Source organism: Rhipicephalus microplus, chromosome 9 (assembly GCF_043290135.1).
Source record: "Rhipicephalus microplus isolate Deutch F79 chromosome 9, USDA_Rmic, whole genome shotgun sequence".
NCBI classification, from domain to species: domain Eukaryota; kingdom Metazoa; phylum Arthropoda; class Arachnida; order Ixodida; family Ixodidae; genus Rhipicephalus; species Rhipicephalus microplus.
Genome location: NC_134708.1, coordinates 99386135 through 99407282, shown reverse-complemented (window position 1 = coordinate 99407282; position 21148 = coordinate 99386135). Strand labels below are relative to the sequence as shown.

The window sequence follows — 21148 nt, the reverse complement described above, 5'->3', positions numbered from 1 at the left end:
TAAATGGTTCAACAATGTTCAAAAAATATACAAAAAATTGCCGATAGTACGCGCATAAACCCAGGAAGCTACGTACTGACTTCTTGTCTTTGCATGTTTGGAACTTCACGATGGCAGCTGTCTTTTCGGGATCTGGCCGAATGCCTTCGGAGCTGACGACGGGTCCGAGCAATCGATGCTCTTCAAAACCGAAGTGGCATTTTTCTGGCTTGATCGGCATGTCTTATGAACGAATGGCTTCTAATACCATTCTACCGATTCCTCCACTGACATAGCTTGCTCGGTCGAAAACGTTACACTGGATCTGCGCAGATTAATTATGGATCCACTGGCCTGCAGAAAATACATTCCTAGTATAAGCTCCCTTGAACAGTCCAGCAGTACGATGAAGTCAGCAACGTAAGTAAAGCCTCTTACTTCGAGCCTTGAGGTGCATCTGCCAAGCGGCGTAATAGTGTGGCCACCTTCCGTGCGTATCTGTGTCCCACTCAGTTTTGTCACAGCTTTTTCAGTTTCTTTGCCTATTTGCGACTCATTACCGAATAATCAGTGCCGGTGTCCACTAAAGCATTCAGCTCGCATCCGTGTATTTTTAACCGCAAATCTGGAGTAATCTTCGCACTGCTGCGCTTATCCTCAGTAAACATAGCATCGTCACCTTGAAATTGTGATGGAAGATCTTCGCAACTGTATCAGTGGCCTGACCTCCACACGTCGCTTGCTTCAGTTTTCCGAGTTTGGGCTTGTAGAACGGTGCACAGGCCGTGTGGAGAAGCACGTGGGCTGGGTGATTGGTAACGCCTGGGTGACGGCACTCTTGGCTGATGTTGGCGTGGAGTGAGTGGGCTCTGGCGCGTGGACAGGTACTCTTCGATCTTCGATGGCCGTTCACCGTTTCGAGGGCATAGTACGTACAACAGCAAGCCCCTTAATCCTGCGTGTCAGTAAGGGCAGAAACGATACAGGTGACCTGCTTCCGCGCAATGGAAACACAAAGGCCTGCGCTCATGGTCACGTCAGATGTCACTTTTGAGGGGCCTTTGATCCACGTATCGAGCTACACTACGGGCTCTTGGCAGGTAGGTAGCCATCAGTTCCAGTGGACTAGGTGCGCTGCGTACCGTCTAAGGTGACCCATAGCGGCCATCGCAACTGCTGCTTTGGTGTACGCCGCGGGTTGTCTGAGTATTTAAGAGTACGCTGGGATGCGTTAGATTGGCTGTGGCTCACGCTCCGGCTAACGTATTATCTGCCTCAGTTCATCTCGTACTACGTCGACGACAGACAGTGTTGCTGTAGTGTGAGGTGCTTGCAACTTGCTGAGCTCTTCATTGATCACCGATCTGATGAGTTCTCGCAGGGCGTCCATGTCACCTCACTGGCCTCCAGAGAAGACATTGGCAGGTGTGTAACTTACGTCCCAATTGTACTGTAGAGCCCACTGTTCTACCGTTATCTCGATGGCGGTCGCTTCTGTATGAAACTCCGCAACTGTTCGTGGCGTGTTGCGGACGAGAACAGCGAATAGCTCCTGCTTCACCCCACGCATGAGTTGGCGTAGCTTCTTGTCTTCAGTCATATGGGAATCTGCGCGCTTGAGTAGGTGGATCTTGTCCTCAATGTACATTGCGACACTTTCTTTGGTGAGTTGGTTTCTGGTTTCAAGCGCAGTCTGTGCCTTTACTTTGCGATCCGTGCTGGCATAAGTAGCCAGAGCTTGTCACCGAAATTTATCCCAGGTCGTAAAGGAGCTTTCATGGTTCTCATACCACGCGTTTGCAAAGTCCTCCAAAGCAAAGTATACGCGCCGGAGTTTCTTTCTCTCGTCCCAACCATTCAAACTTGCCACTCGTTCAAAGAGGTTCAGCCTATCTTTTACGTCTCCACACGAGTCGCCATAAAATACTGGTGGCTGGTGAGGCTGATTGATCATCACGTGTGCCGGTGTTACCCGGCTTGTCATGGTGGTGGCGGTCATTGATTGAGTTCTCCTGGGCGTGAAGTGGAGTAGACTGAATTTTGTTGAATCACCTCGAAGACGTCGACTGGTCCTCTCATGCACATGTGTCGCCTCCACAGGATCAACTCGCTGGTGGTCGGGGCTACGCTGTTTTGCGTTCGTAAGGCTTTGATTCATTACCCAGCACCTCCACAAGAAATGTAGCGATGTTGAAGGACTCGGGGGTGTAATAAACCGTATTTATTAAAGGGCGAACCTGTGCCTACAACTCAAAAGGACTATGGTCGTAGAACGTCACAGCGGAACATCAAACATATCCGCCTTCTTCTTCCTCTTCAAAAGAAGTCCCGAGCGCGTGGCGCACATCAGCCGGGTCCAGCTGGGAGCTCGTGCCATCATCGTCTCTGCGCAATGCTAGACAGGGCGTATGTATGTCCCGGTGCGCGCGGTTCTGCGCGCGTTGCTTGAATGCACGCAAGATGTCGTGGCAATATATATATATATATATATATATTTGTTGTGATATACAGCGCCTAGCACTACACCGACAGCCCTACTGACAAAACAAAAACAAACTTTCAGAAATCTGCGCCGGAAGACCGCTCTAGAAGTAAGTTTGTTAAGGTACTCCTAGAGTTTCATCAAAGGTGGCGTCTCACTGTCTCGTTGGACAGTTTATTTTATCCAAGTGCAGTACACTACCAATGCCAATTCATGAATGAGTACTGCCTGAAAGACTAAGGCACCGCAGCATGCATATTTTTCTGCAGAAAAGGGTCAATGAACTACAACCATGCAGCCCCCTCCTTCGTCAAAAAAAAATCACAGCATACCCAAGACGTGCATGATGGTAATGAGTGGGGCGAAGCTTCGGTGGGTCCTATTGGTATATTTTGAATTGTCTCCCGTCCATCTAGTGAACAATTCAAACCCCACCATTTCACATCTTTTCATCATATATTCATCATATATAAGCACTGCCATCTAATGGTCATTCCAAGAACTAAATTAGAGGTGGCTCAATGAGCCTTTCGATTCAGATATACTCATGCGTGAAGTCGAAGCGCTTTCGGTTATTGTAGTAAACAGCAGAGCGTAAGTTACGCATTTGACATGGAATACACAGAGAGCAAAGACCGTTCATGATTACGAGCCGGATACCACTTCCCCTCCCAATAGTTTTGTTAAGATTTATCTGTCACGTTAACCTCGTTGGCGAGAAATGCTTACCTCCGATAAGAGATGCATAAGACTGTTCCAAGAGAGGGTTGCTGTTGGCGATATCGAAGAAACCCAGCTTTTCAAGGTGGCTCGTTGTCGGCGTAGGTGACTCAGGTGACATGGCTTCGTCCACAGCGGCCGAAGTTCCCTCGTCAGGCAATCTCTCGGCAGTAGACGAGGTAGCCGCTCGCGATAATACCTTGGCAGCCAACGAGGACCCGTCAGCAGCTGACGCACGTGCCTCAGGAGGAGCCCTGGCTTCTGGAGAAAGGTCTCTACCTGGCGGAATATCTGGAGGTCCTCGACTTAAGGCGTTAGATATCTCGTCAATATCCACGACTAACAGCTTGCACGCGTGGATGTTGAGGCACCTCAGGCTGCGGCTCAACATCGCTGCTCTCAGTATGGCTGACGGGACACAGTCGCCTCCCCCTTTCACCTGCCGAGAAGAGTTCAAGGAATACTTAAGTAAAACGAAAGGAGCTCCTACACTAGCAAAGAGATACAATGCCGTACATTTAGAGAAATACAACAATTAAGGCGGCCTGTATATACTGTGCCTACGTTGAATTCAAAAGGGCCACGTAATATGACCGAAAGTCCTCGAAGCTAGAAGGCTGGAAAATAAAAAAAAAACTGTGGTCGCTTAGACGTCGCTTTCAAACGTAGAGCACGATAGCATAATAGCGCCCCGTGCGCATTTCCCTGAAACATGGCGCAGGGAGAGGAACGTCTGTGCCCATAACTTTGGGAATTTTAAACTATCCTAATATATCTACAAATTTACAGTTTGTAAATGTCCGCTACAAGACGATAGTTTTTTATGCTAATTTGACAAGAATTGTGTGAACTCGGAAGCTTTTTACTGTTTGAAGAGAGATCGGGTTGTCTTATAAGTAGTGCATAGTGGGATTACGCAATTATTAACAATGAAAATGCTGTGACGAAGATGAGGAAATCACGATGGACGTTCTGACTGAACGGGAAGATGCTTTTTAATGCATACGGCGGATACGAACTCCATGCAGGGTAGGAATACAAACAAAAAGTAAAACAACCTTGTTAGTTGAACAACGCAGTCCTTAGCATGTAATTGCGAAAAAATGCGGGAAAAACACATTTTTAGTTATCCCAACCTGTACAATGCATGTGTGTAAGATAAATAATACAGGGCGTTAGTTGTTCCAATCATTATTGGTGCATGAAAAAAAAAATAATGCTTGAATAGGTCAACTTGGGTACAGTAAGAGGTTAGAGCATTTTCGGGATGTTGGCGAGTAGGCCTCGTCAGTAGTGGACGCAAATATGCTGCTGGATGAAGTGCGAGTTTATTATCAAGCAGTTGTGACAGAAATTTGGCTTAGAAGTGTGGCAAAATGGGCTAGTTGGTATGACATGACGAAAGTTATAGTGCGAGAACAGAATGATGACAAAAAGACCTCGTGTCCATCTTGTCTCTTTGTCGTCGTTCTGTTTTCGTGCTATAACTGTCGTCGTTGTGGCAGAAAGTCAAGCCGCGTTTTTTTATGTAATTAAACAGTGGCATTATCTTTCGGCTGCATCAGCTCAGTTGGTGAGTCGGAAGTCTCAAACCTATTTCAAACAAACAGGATAGCTTGTCTTCTGACTCGTTCAAGGTTTTTCGATGTTGTAATAAAGCAGGCGTGATAGAGCTTAGGCCGAATTAAGTAATAATAATGCGCACTATTTTTTACAGAGGCCAGAGCATGCTTAATTTGTATTTAGGAAGGCAGAGTTTTCGCAATGCAGAGGAAGATATGTTTGGCACACGACAGTTGCAGTAGAGTATATTGCAAATTGTGACACCTTGTTATTTATAGTCACTGACTTTTTTAAGTGAAGAGCATCCCAGCATATACGCATCAGACAAAGATGTTTTTTTCGGAAAGTTGGTATGAATTTTTTTTCTATATTCAAGGTCATGTCATAATAGCACTGTTGGAAAATGCGACCGAGGCTTTTATTCAAGTCATGCTTGTCGCTATCGCGGTGACTTCTAAGAACACCCAGGCGTAGGCGAATAGCGTTATTTGTACATTCGGTTTAACGGCATCAACAATGTCATTGACCTACAGGAGGGAAAAGTTGGCAGATCCCACGTAGCGAATATGCCAAGCACGAATCAGAAATGTTTATATGTCACTTTAAAACCAGCACACCGTTACGAGGTGGAGGTAAATGATGCCGTACATGGCTTCCGTGTCATTATCATGTTTGGACGTGTCATTTACCTTCGTCATCTATTGACGTCACGTGATACCAGATTTAGTATATGTAGAGCTAGTGAAACGGCCGCGAGCACGCTATGAGTGTCGTATGTGGTAATGTTCTAACATGACACGCGTGTCAGGATCACTTTGTTTGCACCAGTCATATATTTCATCATTCCTCGACGTCGCTTGACGTGAAGTTTGGTTTATGTGGAGCTAGCTAAACGGCCGCGAGCGCATCGTGAACGGCCCAATATAATCCAATGTAGCTCTTACGTGCGCGTAATAGCGTAGATAGCGTAGATATATAGAGTAGATAGATATATAGCATAGATAGATATATAGCATAGATAGATATATAGATATATATATAGATATATAGATATATAGATAGATAGATAGATAGATAGATAGATAGATAGATAGATAGATAGATAGATAGATAGATAGATAGATAGATAGATAGATAGATAGATAGATAGATAGATAGATAGATAGATAGATAGATAGATGCTCAAAGGCTTAAAGGTTTAAGAAATTGCTACTGAGAGCTGAGCTCAGCCGTTGCAAGAATACGTGAGAGACGCTTAAAGTTTTAGTGGCAGAAAACTTGAGAAAAATGGCAAACGTAAATACAGGCAGAAAAAAACTAAATTCTGCAGTTAGGGGCAAAAAAGTGGACTGTGAATTTGCTACAAAATTTTTTTTCTATAGCGAGATAACTAACAGAAGTAGAGAAGCCATCAGAGAAGCTGAGAAACTGATTTTTTTTTTTGATCAGGCATGGTAGCGCATGCGTCACCACCTCGTTATAAAGAGGATGCTCACCGCGTCCATTCATACGTATATACATCCGCTCCAGAGTGACGTCTTTAGGTTAGGTAAAAAAAAAATTGGCCCCGTATCTGCTCGTTAATCTGCAAATGTCGTCGAAAGACGAGAGTCTTGCGTCTGGAGAGATTGACCAAAACGTTTATTTGATGTTCTGCGCAAGAAAATCGGCGAATGGTATTCTGGAGGCGCTGCGTTAGAGTGCCTCAAGCGTGCAGCCGAGGCGAACGAGCGCACCAAGTCACGTCACACATGTGACATGAGCGCCATCTAGCAGTTATCTTGGAAAACGAAACGCGCGGCTTTGAGAAGGGCGTGCGTGCCCATCTCGGAGTTGATAAAGTGTAGAACACGAGGTGACGGGTAGGTGCTAACCTCGTGTCGTCTTAGCAAAGCAGTCGAAACACTTCCCTTTTCGTGCAAGAGCTGCCTGGTCAGTGCCGCGAGATAAACGCTACGGTCCTTAGAATAAACTCTGTATGCCTTTTCTAGTAAAAGACGCACATACAGAATATATACATGTTATGATGCCTCAGATATGCGCGATAATGGCTTTTTAATTGACAATCGCACAAGTATGAAGCTGAACCTTGTGCAACATTGGTGGGCGCTGCGGATGGGGTTGGCCGTTTGGGGTATCCGATGGTGCTGTTTTAGGTACCCGGTGCCGTTAAAGACGGACAAACAGACAAATGGACAAACAGACAACTGAACAGACAGGTGGACCAAAATTTTTGTGTCGGAGGTCCCGAAGAAAGACTATCGTCTTTAAAACCGTGCAGCTAGTGAACACAACCCGTGCTCGTTCTGGCACGCACTGAAAGTCGTAATAAACTACAGAGCTCGGGAAGATAGTTCCCGCGTACAGCTGCCTCTGGGTCTGTAACGCATTTGAGTTGGCAACGGGACAATTGCCGAGACAAACGCGGGTGAATGGGAGGCAATTTTCGAATGCACTTGTCAAGCATGCGCAGCAAGGAGACAATGACTTGGAGTCGGCGCTTCTGAAGTGTTCAAAAGCGGATGAGTTCGGAATAGATTCAGTGCGAAAATTTGGCACCGCAAACTCTTGCCTCGTGTATCTTCCAGTTTCCTTCACCTTTATATTATACATTTAATGAGTGTTTTGAGAAATGTATTCAATAATAGAACTAAATTACAGAAACGAGGTACTTGCGTGTCACCTGCTGCGTTACCTTTACTCTGGCAGAGGGCAACATAACAGTCGTACAAACATCCCCCCTTATTAGGGTGCTAATTCCAGAAGTTGAAATAACTTTTTCACCAATGCAAATTGGCAGTTTTTTTTTGAAAGTGGCGAATTCAAGTACTTCCTGTGAATAGTCAGTAGCTACTTTGAACATTCCGAAAGGCGGCCCCAATGTCGAGCGATGATGTCTGGCAATAGGTAATTCAACAAGCAAAACCAAAACCGATGCACCAAAGGGCAAATCTACCATTCACTTCGAAAACTTCCTCTGTGACGCCACTGCTCATTTCGCCATTATCAACCGTTAATCTAAATACACCGTTTCCTGCTTTCCCGCTGCATGGATGCTCATCCACACTCACTCACCCTCCTGCCCCAGTGCGAGGTAAACAGTGCCGTCATAGAAGGCGCTGACGAAGTGATTTGTATATGCAATGTTTGGTGTGCAGGTTTGGTTTCACCTGCTTATTTGCCAAATGTCAATGCTGCGTGGTGATTATGGGTGGCCGTCTTTCAGAAATTTCAAAATCGCCATTCACAGGAAGGACTTCAATTCACCAATTGTACTAGACCACTTATTTTCATTCGTTAAAAAGATAAATGTTTGACTTTCCATAGTTATGGTCTTTGTTAATGTTTGTACGCAATCGAAGACATGTTTTGTTACAGCGAAGGGAACGCCACAAATAGCATGTAGACACGTACCTCCCTTCTGTTTTCTGAGTAATCTTGCGACACTTTTTTTAAACACTTTTATTTTGTTTGGCTAAGTCTGAGCAGCCAACTGCGCTTGATTGCGTATTGCTCTTTCAGAGTCCCGTCGGCGCCGCCAGAAATCTAACGCGAGGCATTTGACAAATGAATTCAGTGTGCGGGATCATCTGAACATGTTCAAAGCTGCTGCGGTGCCCATTTCAGGTCTAGATCTTCTTTTGTTAGTTCCTGTCATAACAAAAGGTATCAAGCAAAAGCACTATATGACAAATTTACCTAAAAAGACAGTTCACATCTTCCAGCAATTAGTGTCAGAACCCAGGATGGTGCATGTATTGCTTACCTCCAATGTGTGGATGACTTTGTGATTTTTGAGAAAATATGCAAGTGGTCTACCTTCTTCTGCCTTCGCAAACTCCTCGCTTACGTAGAAATTCTTGATCGACTTGTTCATTGCCAGGGCTTCCAGAAAGCCGGCGACAACTTTTGCCTGGGGCTGCAAGTGAACGCACTAAGTCAGTACTGACAAAAAAGAACATTCAAGTTCACATCATCGAGTTCGAAGTGACAAGAATGCATTTGGAAAGTACATGGGCATTGCTAGCATGTGGCAACAATATGCGCGCCGACGATTGTCGTGCCTTTCCGAGCGCTGCTACCACACTCCTGCAGAGAAGAGGCCCGTTTTTTTTAAAGAGTATTAGCGGATTGAGATGAATACTAGCTCGCAATGTAGCAAACAACCCTGTCGTTCGCTTAGGCGTGGCTACAAAAACACACCATTGGGATCTTTTCTGCTATATCTACAAGTGTGCGTGTGTATATGCCTACTGCAGCATGGTAGAATTTTAGCGTGCAAGCATCTAGCAGTTCATGGGACACCTTCCAAACGCTCAGTGGCTCCAAGTAAGGTGTTTCATCAGCTAATCTCTAAATTCGACCACTTCATACTGATAACCTCCCTGTCCTTCCTCTTTCAATCCTCCTCATACTGATTGATTGATATGTGGGGTTTAGCGTACCAAAACCAGCATTTCATTATGAGAGACGCCGCAGTGGAGGTCTCCAGAAATTTCGACCACTTGAGGTTTTTTTAATGTGGGCCCAAATATGACCACACGGGCCTACAACTATTCCGCCTCGATCGGAAATGCAGCCGCCGCAGCCGAGATATGATCCCACGACTTGCGGGTCAGCAGCCGAGTGCCTTGGCCACTAAACCACCGCGGCAGAGCGACCACTTCATACTCGCCACTCAGTCATAGATCGATGTTTCAAACTGCTGATCCTTACACACTATGCGAGATTTTGCCACATTGCTACAGCGCCACTCAATCTAAGCAAGAAAGAAACAGACAAAGTAAAAAATGAAAAGGCAAGAACAGGACGAGCGAGTGGTCATCTTGGTAAACTGTATATGTTTAATTGCGTTATTTATGGTAAATGAGCGGTAAACATGCTGTAGCGAGACGTTAGCGTGCTAGATAAATCATGACTCATTGAATTATGAGCTCCCAATTTTTTTACTCAATGTTCTCTGCAGGTGTGCCCAATTCACGATACAATAAATCGTCCACCTACAGCTCAGAGCCTCCCGGTGTATACATTAAGAGTTGTGGGGATCTTCGCTATGAATTCCCGGCCGCACCCACAGCCGCGATGATAAACAGATGAGGACACCACTACGCATTGCGCCGTAATGTGTGCATGCGACTCTCGGGGAGTTGCCTGTGAAATCTTTCGAGGTGTGCCCATGGTGCGCGATCGACCACCGGGGCCAGCGTTAACGGGACAAGTACAGAAGGGTGGGTGGAATCTGCCGGGAAGTTTTTTTGATGTAACCGATTTTCACCATATTATATAACGCTGTACAGCTACTAATCGTTCTTTAGTTTACCGACTTCTATTAGTATAGACGTTTGTTAGAGTGGTCCTTTTCTTGGAGTAGACACCAAGTGCCACAGAGTATAATGGTCGGAGATAGAAATTCGTCTCTGTGTGCACAGAAGCTGTGCCTAAGACGTTATGACAGTATGCGCTACCTCGAAGGGCGCCCGCATTTGGCCTTCGTTATCTTCAAGCTTCGTCAGTGTATTGTCAAGGGGTCGCGATATTTACGAAGTAGGCAGTCACCCTCTTCAGGACAACTTTTTTTTATTTTGCACAAACTTGTGCCCAGAAAACTTCACGTAACTCTTGAAGCGAATACACGCTGTAGAAACATCTGTGAAAAAGGGGCGACCTTCGATGAACTGATAAGTTGTCAAGTGCGTCACGTTAAGGGTAATACAAGTACCATCAAATATTCGAGGGTTATCAAAAGCAGCCGCGTAAGTTCTAGAGCTAACTAATGTTTACGTTGACCACGTAGTCTCATCAGAAGGTCCTCAAATTATCTAGATAGTTCCTAGTCATCTGGGCGCGCTTTGCGCTAGGCGAAAGTTAGGCGATGGGGTGGTAAGATGAAAATTAAAATGAGGGAACGGGCGTGGGAATATGTTGATGCTGCGACGTATGTCTACCCGCTTTAGCATGAAACGCTGTCCATAAATTTATTTAGGCCTCAATGAGAGGAGTTTATTGAGAGCACTTTCCTTTGACATAACCTTCACCAAAACGAGCTGATAACGAAGTCAAGAAACACACACTTGAGAGTGCTGTAATAATTGCAATAGAAATGCGAAAAGAGTAAAGTTGACGAAAATTCAACTTGCAGCTGGCACGGATGAAACCGGAGAGCTTACAATAAGAAGGTTGTAAGTTCGGTCTCTGCCCGCAGCATGTCTTTTCGTCCACTTTGATCAGACAAAGGGTGCCGGCCATCTTGGGCGACGATCATTAGGTGCCCTCGTACGCATAAGTGCTTTAAATTCGCAAATATTTATGCCTGGTCAATGGGCCAAGTATCAACGCTGCGCAAACTATTGAATGGCAAGTAGGCTAAGAAAGCAGTGATTGGGCTTTAAAATAAATGCATCTGACTTGAAGCATTGTTCTAAACGACGGAAACGTATCCTTTACAAGACTACCTTCCTCCCTAGAGTGCTTCCTGTGTGCATTCCTTTCCTACCACTGCGCCAGGGTTTCTCTCGAAGTTATTGCCCCAGTATGAAGCTCCCTATTCAGTCCTTGAACGGGCATCACCCAACTGCGTTATTGGAACGAGTGAACCGTGTTCGAACATGCACCGCCGAGAACGTGGAATCGTCACTATCGAGCGTTCTATGCCATGCTGTGACCCTTTCGTAGTCACGAGCTGCAAGGTCACCGGACGGCTTCCTTTTCGTCTCCAGAGGTAGGGGACGAGTAGCTATAGCATATATAGTTATACCACATTTGTAAAACAAGAGTATACACGCCATCGGCACACTGAGTCGCTTGTCGAGACGTCGCGGTGCATAGGCTCTGCCCTGCCCGAAGCTCGCCATCATCATATATGATCACGTGACAACTGGCACAGCAGCTGCAAAGCTGCTTTCTAGCACAACATGCCGAGGCAGCCTCCCGCGCGAACGCGTAGGCAAGCTTTGGACTAGGCGGAGCGTCCACACCATGACATCGCTACAGACACCTCCGTATGTCGACGCGCTTACCCTTGTTTACAAATATGGTGTCTATACTCCGTTTCATACATCAGCTACACTGCTGTGAAAGCTAGCGAGACTTCTTGCAGTTGATGTGTTCGCAACAAAAAATAGGGCGATGTGCTTACCACCAAAAATTCAAACTTTCTTTTGTCATTGGAGCGAGAACTAACTAAAGATATTATGTGTCTTACAAGCAAAAATGCCGTTTGACGTCTGTTATGTGGCTGTATGTCTTAGTTTCTCCGTGAAGTCACATGAAGGCTCTCTACTGTGGGAACGTCACGATGGCAGACACCTGGACTTTCAGTGTCATTTCAGGATAGGACACCACAGGGTCGTTCGATACCCGCGTTCTTTTGTGCTCACCCCACTTTCTTCTGTTCGCCAGTCGCGCCAAAGGGGAGCACAATGAAACGCGATTGTGCACCTGCGCTAATCAGCTTTAACGCCAGTGACCACAAAACGCGCGGAGTTATATTTTTTTGGTGGCCGAACTTGTTGCATAGCTTCCTCAGCGTTGCACTTGATGTATGAAACGAAGTATATTTGGTCACCCTCTAAAGTGCTATCCAGTCAGTCTGTCGACTATGCACTGCCAATGGATGCGACTCGCTTTGAGAACTCGTAGACTTGAGCTGTCGATCGAGCTCTCAGTCGACTTCTATACCTCTATAAGAGTCTTTACACACCAATAAAATATTTCAATACTAATTGCCCAGCAGGTCCTGATTATCATAAAGAAGCAGTTCTGTGAGGATTCAGAAAAGCTGTGAACTATACCTTGATAGCATTTAAGGAGAGCGTCTCGAGCGTAGTAGTCTCCTCCATGAAGTCGGCCAACTCCTCACTGATTTTCAAGTTCATGAAAACACGAGTCAGGTGCAGGGAGTGAAGATATTTTAAGGATGACAGAGAGGAAGCCCAAATTTGATATTCTTCCTTGGGTGCCTGTAAAGGACAAGTGAGAAATAAAGACAACATTTACTTGTACTGTCAGCCCCGCCGCGGTGGTCTAGTGGCTAAGGTACTCGGCTGCTGACCCGCAGGGCGCGGGTTCAAATCCCGGCTGCGGCGGCTGCATTTCCGATGGAGGCGGAAATGTTGTAGGCCCGTGTGCTCAGATTTGGGTGCACGTTAAAGAACCCCAGGCGGTCTAAATTTCCGGAGCCCTCCACTACGGCGTCTCTCATAATCATATAGTGGTTTTGGGACGTTAAACCCGACATATCAATCAATTACTTGTACTGTCAAAGAATTGGTACTGAACATTTACGACTATGTTAAGCTAGTGGCATGTACGGGTTATACGGAGCGATTCAGAGGCGCATTTTTTACTCGAGAACACACATAACAACCAACATCACCTTTTAAGGCTAGGCTTGCAGCGACATAGCGCTGCCATCGGGAGCTATTACTCACAACAGTCATGATACTTGGAAAAATAATTGCAAGTTTTTATCTGTAAGTACTGTACAGTGAGCGTCGAATGAAAAACAAGCATTGTAGTGGATGACGAAAGCATTGAAGAAGGTGTAGTGTGTACCCTTCAGTCATCACCTTAGACAGACTGGCTCCGTACATCCGGTCTGGCAGCAAAGCGTGGTTCGTACAGAGCGCGATATTTTCGCTATAGTTCTACAGTCATATTCTAAACGGTTGCAACAAAAATTAAAATAAATATGAAACGACCAAATGTTCTTGGCACGTCCACCTCTATCAGTACCATATCAGAATGAAAACGCAAGCGAAAATCTCAATTAGGGGTACTTCACTGTGCTCTGAACAGGATGAGCACACCTGTGAACGGTGATGGCTCGACGGAGTGTGCTATACCATTTGTAATGCTTGGGCCACGCGCTCTACTGTTTGCGCCTCATTGGCCGCTGATAGCACATGCAATGCATACGAAACCTGATGTTCTTGAAATAAGCAACACTGGTCACCAGTGAACGTGGCCGAAGCAACCACTTTAAAGGACAGCTTCTTCACAAATCCAAATTACAAGGAAAGAACATTGTGTGCACACGCTCCGAAGTTTTGGAGGATGAAGTTCAGGTCTCTACAAAATCAACGGAACCCTGAAAATTCATAAGACATATTCGGGGTTGTAGCAGTCGTGGGTCAATTTATTGGCACGAAAAAGCAACATATGAAGCAGTGGTGTCGTCCTCAATGTGCCCTTTTCTTCATTCTTGATATTTAGCATGTACCTCAAGTTTAGCGTGGTGCAAGTTGTGTTTCGGTATGAAACTGTCAATTTTACCAAGACAGCCTTGACATAACACCGCAATTCTAATTACATTGAAGCCGGTGTTAACATGTCTTGTCAATCACAATTATTGAGGTGTAGATATTTTACAACTTAAACTGCACTTTTCCGACAATGAAAGGTTTAGTAGGGTAACTAAACAAGCACAGTACGTTTTTGCGCGCATGGTTTACGGCTGGTGAAGGCCACGAAGCGAGAAAAATGTTAAGTGACTGTGCTCTCTTTCACCTTTCTGCTAACACTTAATGTGCACGCGACCATCCTGGAGAGTATGCAATACATCTCTTTCAGGGGTGTTGGATGCAGTTTTGTACGCCATCTGTTCTTGCTAGTTGTGTCACTGTTGTAAGGAGTGAGTAAGGTAGATTGTCCATCATAACTGAACCAATCTATATGGTCATTTTGTCTTCCCTAAACCTCAGTGTGCTGCGTATGACTGTAGCTGTGATAATTTTGGGGAAAGCATCACGGCATTTGAAGGATCGATCAATGTGCCGTGATGCGCAACTAATGTCAAAAGAACTGCTTCTCTTGTTTTGAAATGAAAAGAAATAATAAATTTACTGCGAAAATATTCGCAGTTCATGATTTTGTTCATTTCATATCAAAGTGAAAGATAACTGACTGCAGAATGTTGAAGTGTTTAATTATATGCCAATCACAATGAATTTCTGAAGTGCACCTGAAGCAACAGGTTTCATTTTCTCTCTTGGATTGTAATATTGAGTGCCATGAATTGTGTGCTGTGAATGTCGTCGGCAGCTCGTCGTTATTGGATATCTAATGAATTCAACTGAAAGTAGCGCCCTGAAATACGCTTGGCGTAATAATTTAGCAAGAAGAACCACTCCATGAGCTTGCATGTAAGACTCAACAATCACAGAAAGCCAGAGGACCATTTTTTCTAGAGCTTGTTGTAAAGTCTTGGAGTGACTATTACAAGCAAATTAGCAAGGCGCCCACTATGTCATAATTGATTTTAGCGAACAACAGGAATACCCATTGCATTATGTTCACTCTTGGGAATCATCATTATCATCACTTTGGGAATGCTGTGACTTATTTATTATGACAGCTCTTTTCAATGGCGCTAACTTTAAGCCACCTATTTCTTACACAATTTAGCTTGTCAGATTGAATTTACTCTTACGCCATGCTAAATAGCTTCCCGTAATGCGATCTCTTGCCCATCGTAACACCTTTCTAGCATGTTTTAGATAAGGAACAGCTTATGGTCAGGGTTTCTTCCCTGTCCTTCATCATAGCTCCGCTAGTACTTGGAGTGCCTACTAGATGGCTCTACGGTAGATCGCTCGCTCCACTACAGCGCGTGCTCTGCTATGAGTGTAGACCGCTAGTGGCATTGCCTTGCTCTGTAAAATAAAAGCGCCTGCTCCTCTCACACGCATGAGGGCGATGGCGGCGAGGGCTCGCAAAGCGGCTGTGTGCGCAACAATGAACTTCTATACAGTGATGAATAAAGAGCACCTCTTTACAGAACTTTAGGTCGACCCATGGCTGTTTCACGTACTACTCGGGGGAGGTGTGTGCGACTTTTGGCAAGAAGTTTCAAGCAGTCGCATGGCTTACTTCATGGTAGACTACCCGACCACCAAGCAGAGGGTCCGGGTCAACACCACTTGGTCCAGTATTTTCTCAATGCTTACGATGGCGGTTATGAACGACGTCAGAGGTGGAAAACTATGCCGCTGAAATCGGCTACTCTGACATCTTTACAGCTGTCTCTGAATTGTTGATTGCTGTGATTCAGACCTCAAACCGATGGTACGGCTGTAGAAGGCCGTATCGGAGGTCTCCGATTTTCTTCTGTTCAGATTTCTTCATAATAAACCTTAAAACTAAAGCAGGTGGAGGTACTTGCTATGCACAACCATAAAAATGAGGCCGCTACAATCGGCAGTCAATCCCGTGCCCGCTAGCTACATGACGCCCCCTGTACTCAACAGCTATGTCAGCTATTTTAAATAATCAGTCATTCAATGAAGTGCACCATTTTTGGACGTCCCTTGAAAAAGTTCGCAGACGTCCTCATGACAATTAGCCAGAAGAAGACTTCAGCCACAAAGATTCACTGGTAGAGCGTCGGATGAGCTATTCGAAAACTTGGTGGTAAGACGTGGTTACGCCCACTTTACTTCCTTCAAATATATTGTAATCACTTCCAATAGCGTTCGCTATACTTTGGTTTACATTTATGTATCTAAGGACTTTATACAACTACGTGTTACCAGAAATATCACTAATGCTACTACTGTGCACTATGAAATGATTTACGTAGGTTTTCTTTGTGTTGCGATTATTCTGCTTTTTTTCAAACACGGGTCTCAAAAGGTACAGAAGCCTAGAGATGAGCCGAAAGGTAGAGAAATTAGGTGGGTTGCTCAAGTGAAGGGGACCATAGTCAGACGTGCGGCCTTGCTTCCTCAAAAGCGAGTGTCCATAAACGTGCGCTAATGGGTGCGCACCCCAGTGTGACATCATGAGCAGTGTGGCCAGTGACCTAAGAGAACATTATAGAGTTTTAGAATAGCGTACGAAACCATTGCACTTGCCGCAATAGAGCTTGTGTCATACGCTAGCCTTTGCAGGCTAGCGTTAGATGACGGATTTAGTTGGTGACCGCAAGAACAGCAAATATTTCCGTGTCCTGTTCTACAGCTAAAGTTTGGTGGGGCCGATTGCATGAGATTTGTGGTTGTGGAGGCAATACCACCTCATTTTCTCTTCTAGGAGCAACCTGTGAATAATTCATTGCGTCAAATCAACATGATGTACTTCAAGGCACCCGAATATATTATGAAATAAAATATTATTTTACATTATCTATTCTAGCAATCATTCCTACGTTTGGGCCTAACGATTTCTTTTTATGGCAGCAATGATTTTTGCATACCGTGAATAGAATCTCAGGTTAGAAGCGTGCAAATTTGTTTTTGTTTATATTCAAGCTGATAAAAGAAAAATATCTTTGACGTTGGCAGCGCGAAGCTGCCCCTCGCAGTACTCGTCATATATGGAAGTGCCCTCGGTGAAGTTACACGCAGTATAGTGAAGTTCAATAAGATTTATTACGCAGAAGGTTACATAAAACAATTCTGGCTCTTTCTTAGGTCCTCTTTTATAAAAAGAGTAAGTACAAGTGGCGTTTGCTATTGTGTCAAAGGGTTTAGGTTCACCCGACTGTAGTTCAAGCAATTGTGGCGTCAATGCTAAAATCGTTGTTACGTAAGGATCACTGTCATCAAGAATCACCGCACACTCACCATTCCCTTCTGCTGAGCTACAGTGGCCTTGTACTCTAGGCTGGTGACGGCGGCAGCACCGTTCTTTATGCCGTCCCAGAAGATTGCGTGTTCAAGATTGCTCATTTCAAAGTCCACAAGTACACGATTCAGACACCTGCGCGGAGAAGTTATTAAGTTTCTGCGTCATGCCCAGAGCCAGCCGTAATGCGCATACGTCGCGTCTCTTACCTGATGGCCCTAAAATAAAAAAAGTACGTAGTGTATATAGAGTACTCATATATTCAAACTAAATTTTAGTACCAAGTACCGCGAAGACATTTTTTTACACACACTTCAGCTTCGTTCATGGCTACGTTGTTTCGACTAGAACGTGTAGATCAGTCACCACTTTTTTCGGACACCTTAATTATAACGACGTGGCGTGGTTCTCCTAAACAATTCACAGACCAGTCTGTATACTAAATATCATGTCGCCTTTGAATCCATGAATACTGAAGAGCCATGAACAATGAAAACACGAACATGTTAAGGGAAGTGCAAACATTTTTTTGTTTTCAGCTGGCATACCGAAAGAGAATTTTCACTTGAAAGGCAGAAAGCGATCGAAGGTCTTGGATGTCCTTAAAAAATGTGTGCAAGTGCATCTAAAGTGCTACCATTCAATTAGCCGCTCTTGCAATCCACTGCCGTTTTGCCGACTTATGTAATTATTAATTTTGCCTTTTCCCGAGCCTATGATTTCACACAAAGTAAGCTTATGCATGTAAAAAATAAGAGGTGTTTATACTATGCGTATAAGGTTTAGGAATCAGAAAAGCTGGTTGCCCTTGTGGGCTCATTGCTCAAGTCGGTGGCCAATGAGCTGTGCCGCACACAGGGTTATACTAGACCTGAATCACAACAGAATCGAAAGTTGGCCTAACTGGATATGCATGGATGACTGTCCTTCAAGCGCACGAGTAAACAGAAAGGAAGACAGGACAGGCGCTTTCTTGCAACTTAATGATTTATTGGAAAGAGAAGAATATATAAGCAGGAAATCTAATTCAACGCATGCGTGTGCAGGCATAAAGTACAACCGTGGCAACTCGAGAACACGGAGTAAAAACAAAAAGAATATCCTGAAAAAATATTCTAGAAAACCAAACTCTTAATCGTGCAGCAAAACCGAAGGCTGACTGATGGTTGAAGGTTGATTGCCTGTGCTGATTTGTGCCACTATTGATGGACGAGCCGCTGTGGCTCATTCTTGTTTTTGGGCTGCCAAGAAGAAGAGAACATTGACCTTGCGCAACTCTGACAGCTTCAGAGAACTCTCGAATTCCAAGCACATTCAAAACATTAGTACCCCCGCAGTTGAGACACCTGAGGTTACTATGGGCTCCGGGACACTGTGGATTAAGATTATATGAATTGGCCGATTCCTTAGCACGAGCCACACTTGATGGGCCAGTTTTATCCATAGTGCCAGATGTTGAATATACTACGGCAATAAGATATCGAAAATCAGCAATCTACACTGATACGATAGAAAAAGTAACTACATGGACAGAATATAACCACCTTAAGTTTCCATGGCGACCCAACTGGAGCCAGTCCAGAAAGCTCGAAGTTTTAATTTCTAAATTTCGATGTCGTGCCCTTCCCCCCTAAACCTGTATCTACACAGAGCTGGTCAGACATCACCCCTCTGCGCATTCTGCGGAGAAATGGAATCACTAGAACAGTATTTTTTGTATTGTCGCAAATACGCTATACTTTGAAAAAGGTTCCTAGTTATTCCATTTCTAAAATAGGCGTTGACGGTGGAGACTGCGCTAAGCTTTGGTGCCTCAGTTTTGGGACATTTCCACAGGGATGCTTTCAGTGCCGTTTGCGATTATATTCAGGCAACCAAGCGTATACCTTTGTGATCTTCAATAAAAAATTATTATTCATTACTCCCCAGGGCAAAGTGAAGTAAACGCAGCTGAGTGGCAATCATAACAGCTGAAATCTCAAAATTGCTAACATTTACTGTTTTTTCGTTTGGTCTTTTTTATGTGGTTTTCCTTACATTAGTCCTATTCTAATACAAATTCATTACACATAGTTAAAATGATCACAGAAAAACTGCACTACACTTTCTTGGCCAATCCCCCTGAGTGGGTATGAGCCATAATCCCAGGGAAAGAAACAAACAAACCTTGCTCTGGTTCAAGAAGAAAAAGAGGCCTACGATCAGGTGGCTGTTTTTTTTGGGGGGGGCGGGTCAGCTCAAGGTCGAGCGGCTGGATTATTTTAGCTAAGACTTGGTTTGATTTTGATTCCTCGTGTTCCTTGTTAGTTTCTCTCAACTGAAACGTTGTTGCAGCTCTTTGGAGGTCATTCAAGTCAGAATATTCTGATGTATTTCTCATCACCTGGTCAAGGGCATTCCCCTTGGCTGGCCTCGCTAGCGGTCAAGGATTGGCCGCTTGATACCTTGCTAGGCAGTGAAGATAACTACGTCCTTGTGGCTCTGGTTCCCACAAATGAGGGTTCCATTCCAATGAAGAATCCGAAGCTGATACAAGTGTACCTTCAGAAAGCTTTGTCGCTTTTCCAGAAGAGCACTGAGGTCCGCCAGTTCAGCTGAGGGGGTATCCTGTGCTGCTCTGCGAACAGGATTGCATCCGAGAGCTTCCGAATTGCTCTGAATTTGCTGCAAAGCCGGTGAGCCCGTTTATTCTAGCTCATCACGCATGTACGAACGGCATAGTTCGTGGGGTGGATACGAATATGACACCTCAAGAAATTCTGGACTTACTTGCTTTAGCTGGGGCAGTTTCAGTCTATCGATGCAGCCGAACGACTGATAAAACATAATCACCTAATGAATCAGTTACAGTACCTCTTGCAGGAAGAGTCAGACCAACAGAAATTAAGGCATGGCCACTAATCTACAAAGTAGAGCCACTTTCCCCGAAACCTTTGCAGTGCTCGAAATGTTGGCAATTTGGCCACAGCATGAAAGAATGCAGATCACAGGCTAGATGTCGTCTGTGCGGAGAGAGTGATGACAGCCGCGATTGCAAATCTGATGACCAGAAGTGCTGCTTGTGTGATGGTGCGCACCCTGCAGACTCTGCTGAATGTGGCACAAAAGAAAGAAAAACGGGTGTTTTAGAAATCTTAGAATGCTGGCGTTGCTCTAGGAGGAAGGCGGTAGCAGAAATGCATGAAAGATCGAATGGATACGCAATCGTAACGTCCCGGCACACAGCGGCAATGGATGCATCACTCGCAAAGTCGATAACTGAGGCTATTGAAAAGTCTACTGAAAAGGCAATGCAGCGTCTGGCAGCTACGTTTTTTGAAGCCTTGGCTATTAGGTTAACACAACAGCTGACAAAAATCATCGGTACAGTTTCTGTGAAAAATCGGGATTCGCAGGCTCTGTTAATTTCAAGAGGTACAGAGGAGGAAAATCTGACAGTTCATCATAGATCTCTCTCTCCGAAAGCAGGACCTTCAAAAAATATAGTTCAGGCTGAGTCAGAACTTGTGACAGATGATTCAGGAGACTATACAGATATGGACACAGAATCTAAAAAGATTTTGAAACGTAACAGATCTCCTTCTAAAAAGTCTCCCGAGAACCCAAAATTCAAGAAATACCTGTCAAAAATTACTGCTTTGAGAACCTTTCAATTTTTTGAAAAAAGATATTCTAGACCAGGCAGTTTCTACTGCTGGTATAGCATAAAATAGGTTCACTAAAATTCTGCAGAAGAATTGCCAGTCCATTTGGTCGGCAACTACAGATTTACATTATATTTCTTCGCGAATTTCTCCCGACATAATTGCCATTCATGAAACCCGGCTTGCTAATGATAAA

At 44.7% G+C, this 21148-nt stretch overlaps 1 protein-coding gene across 1 annotated transcript in view; it reads right to left on the bottom strand.

The window, feature by feature from the left end:
• LOC142772057 (uncharacterized) overlaps positions 1 to 21148 on the bottom strand; it is a 77759-nt gene that overhangs the window by 26063 nt on the left and 30548 nt on the right. Inside the window, exons 4-7 of the mRNA XM_075874156.1 lie at positions 17308 to 17443; positions 12535 to 12702; positions 8511 to 8663; positions 3191 to 3620 (exon numbers count right to left, since the gene is read on the bottom strand). Of these exons, the coding sequence (XP_075730271.1) occupies positions 3191 to 3620; positions 8511 to 8663; positions 12535 to 12702; positions 17308 to 17443 (887 nt within the window). The remainder of the gene's footprint in view (positions 1 to 3190; positions 3621 to 8510; positions 8664 to 12534; positions 12703 to 17307; positions 17444 to 21148) is intronic.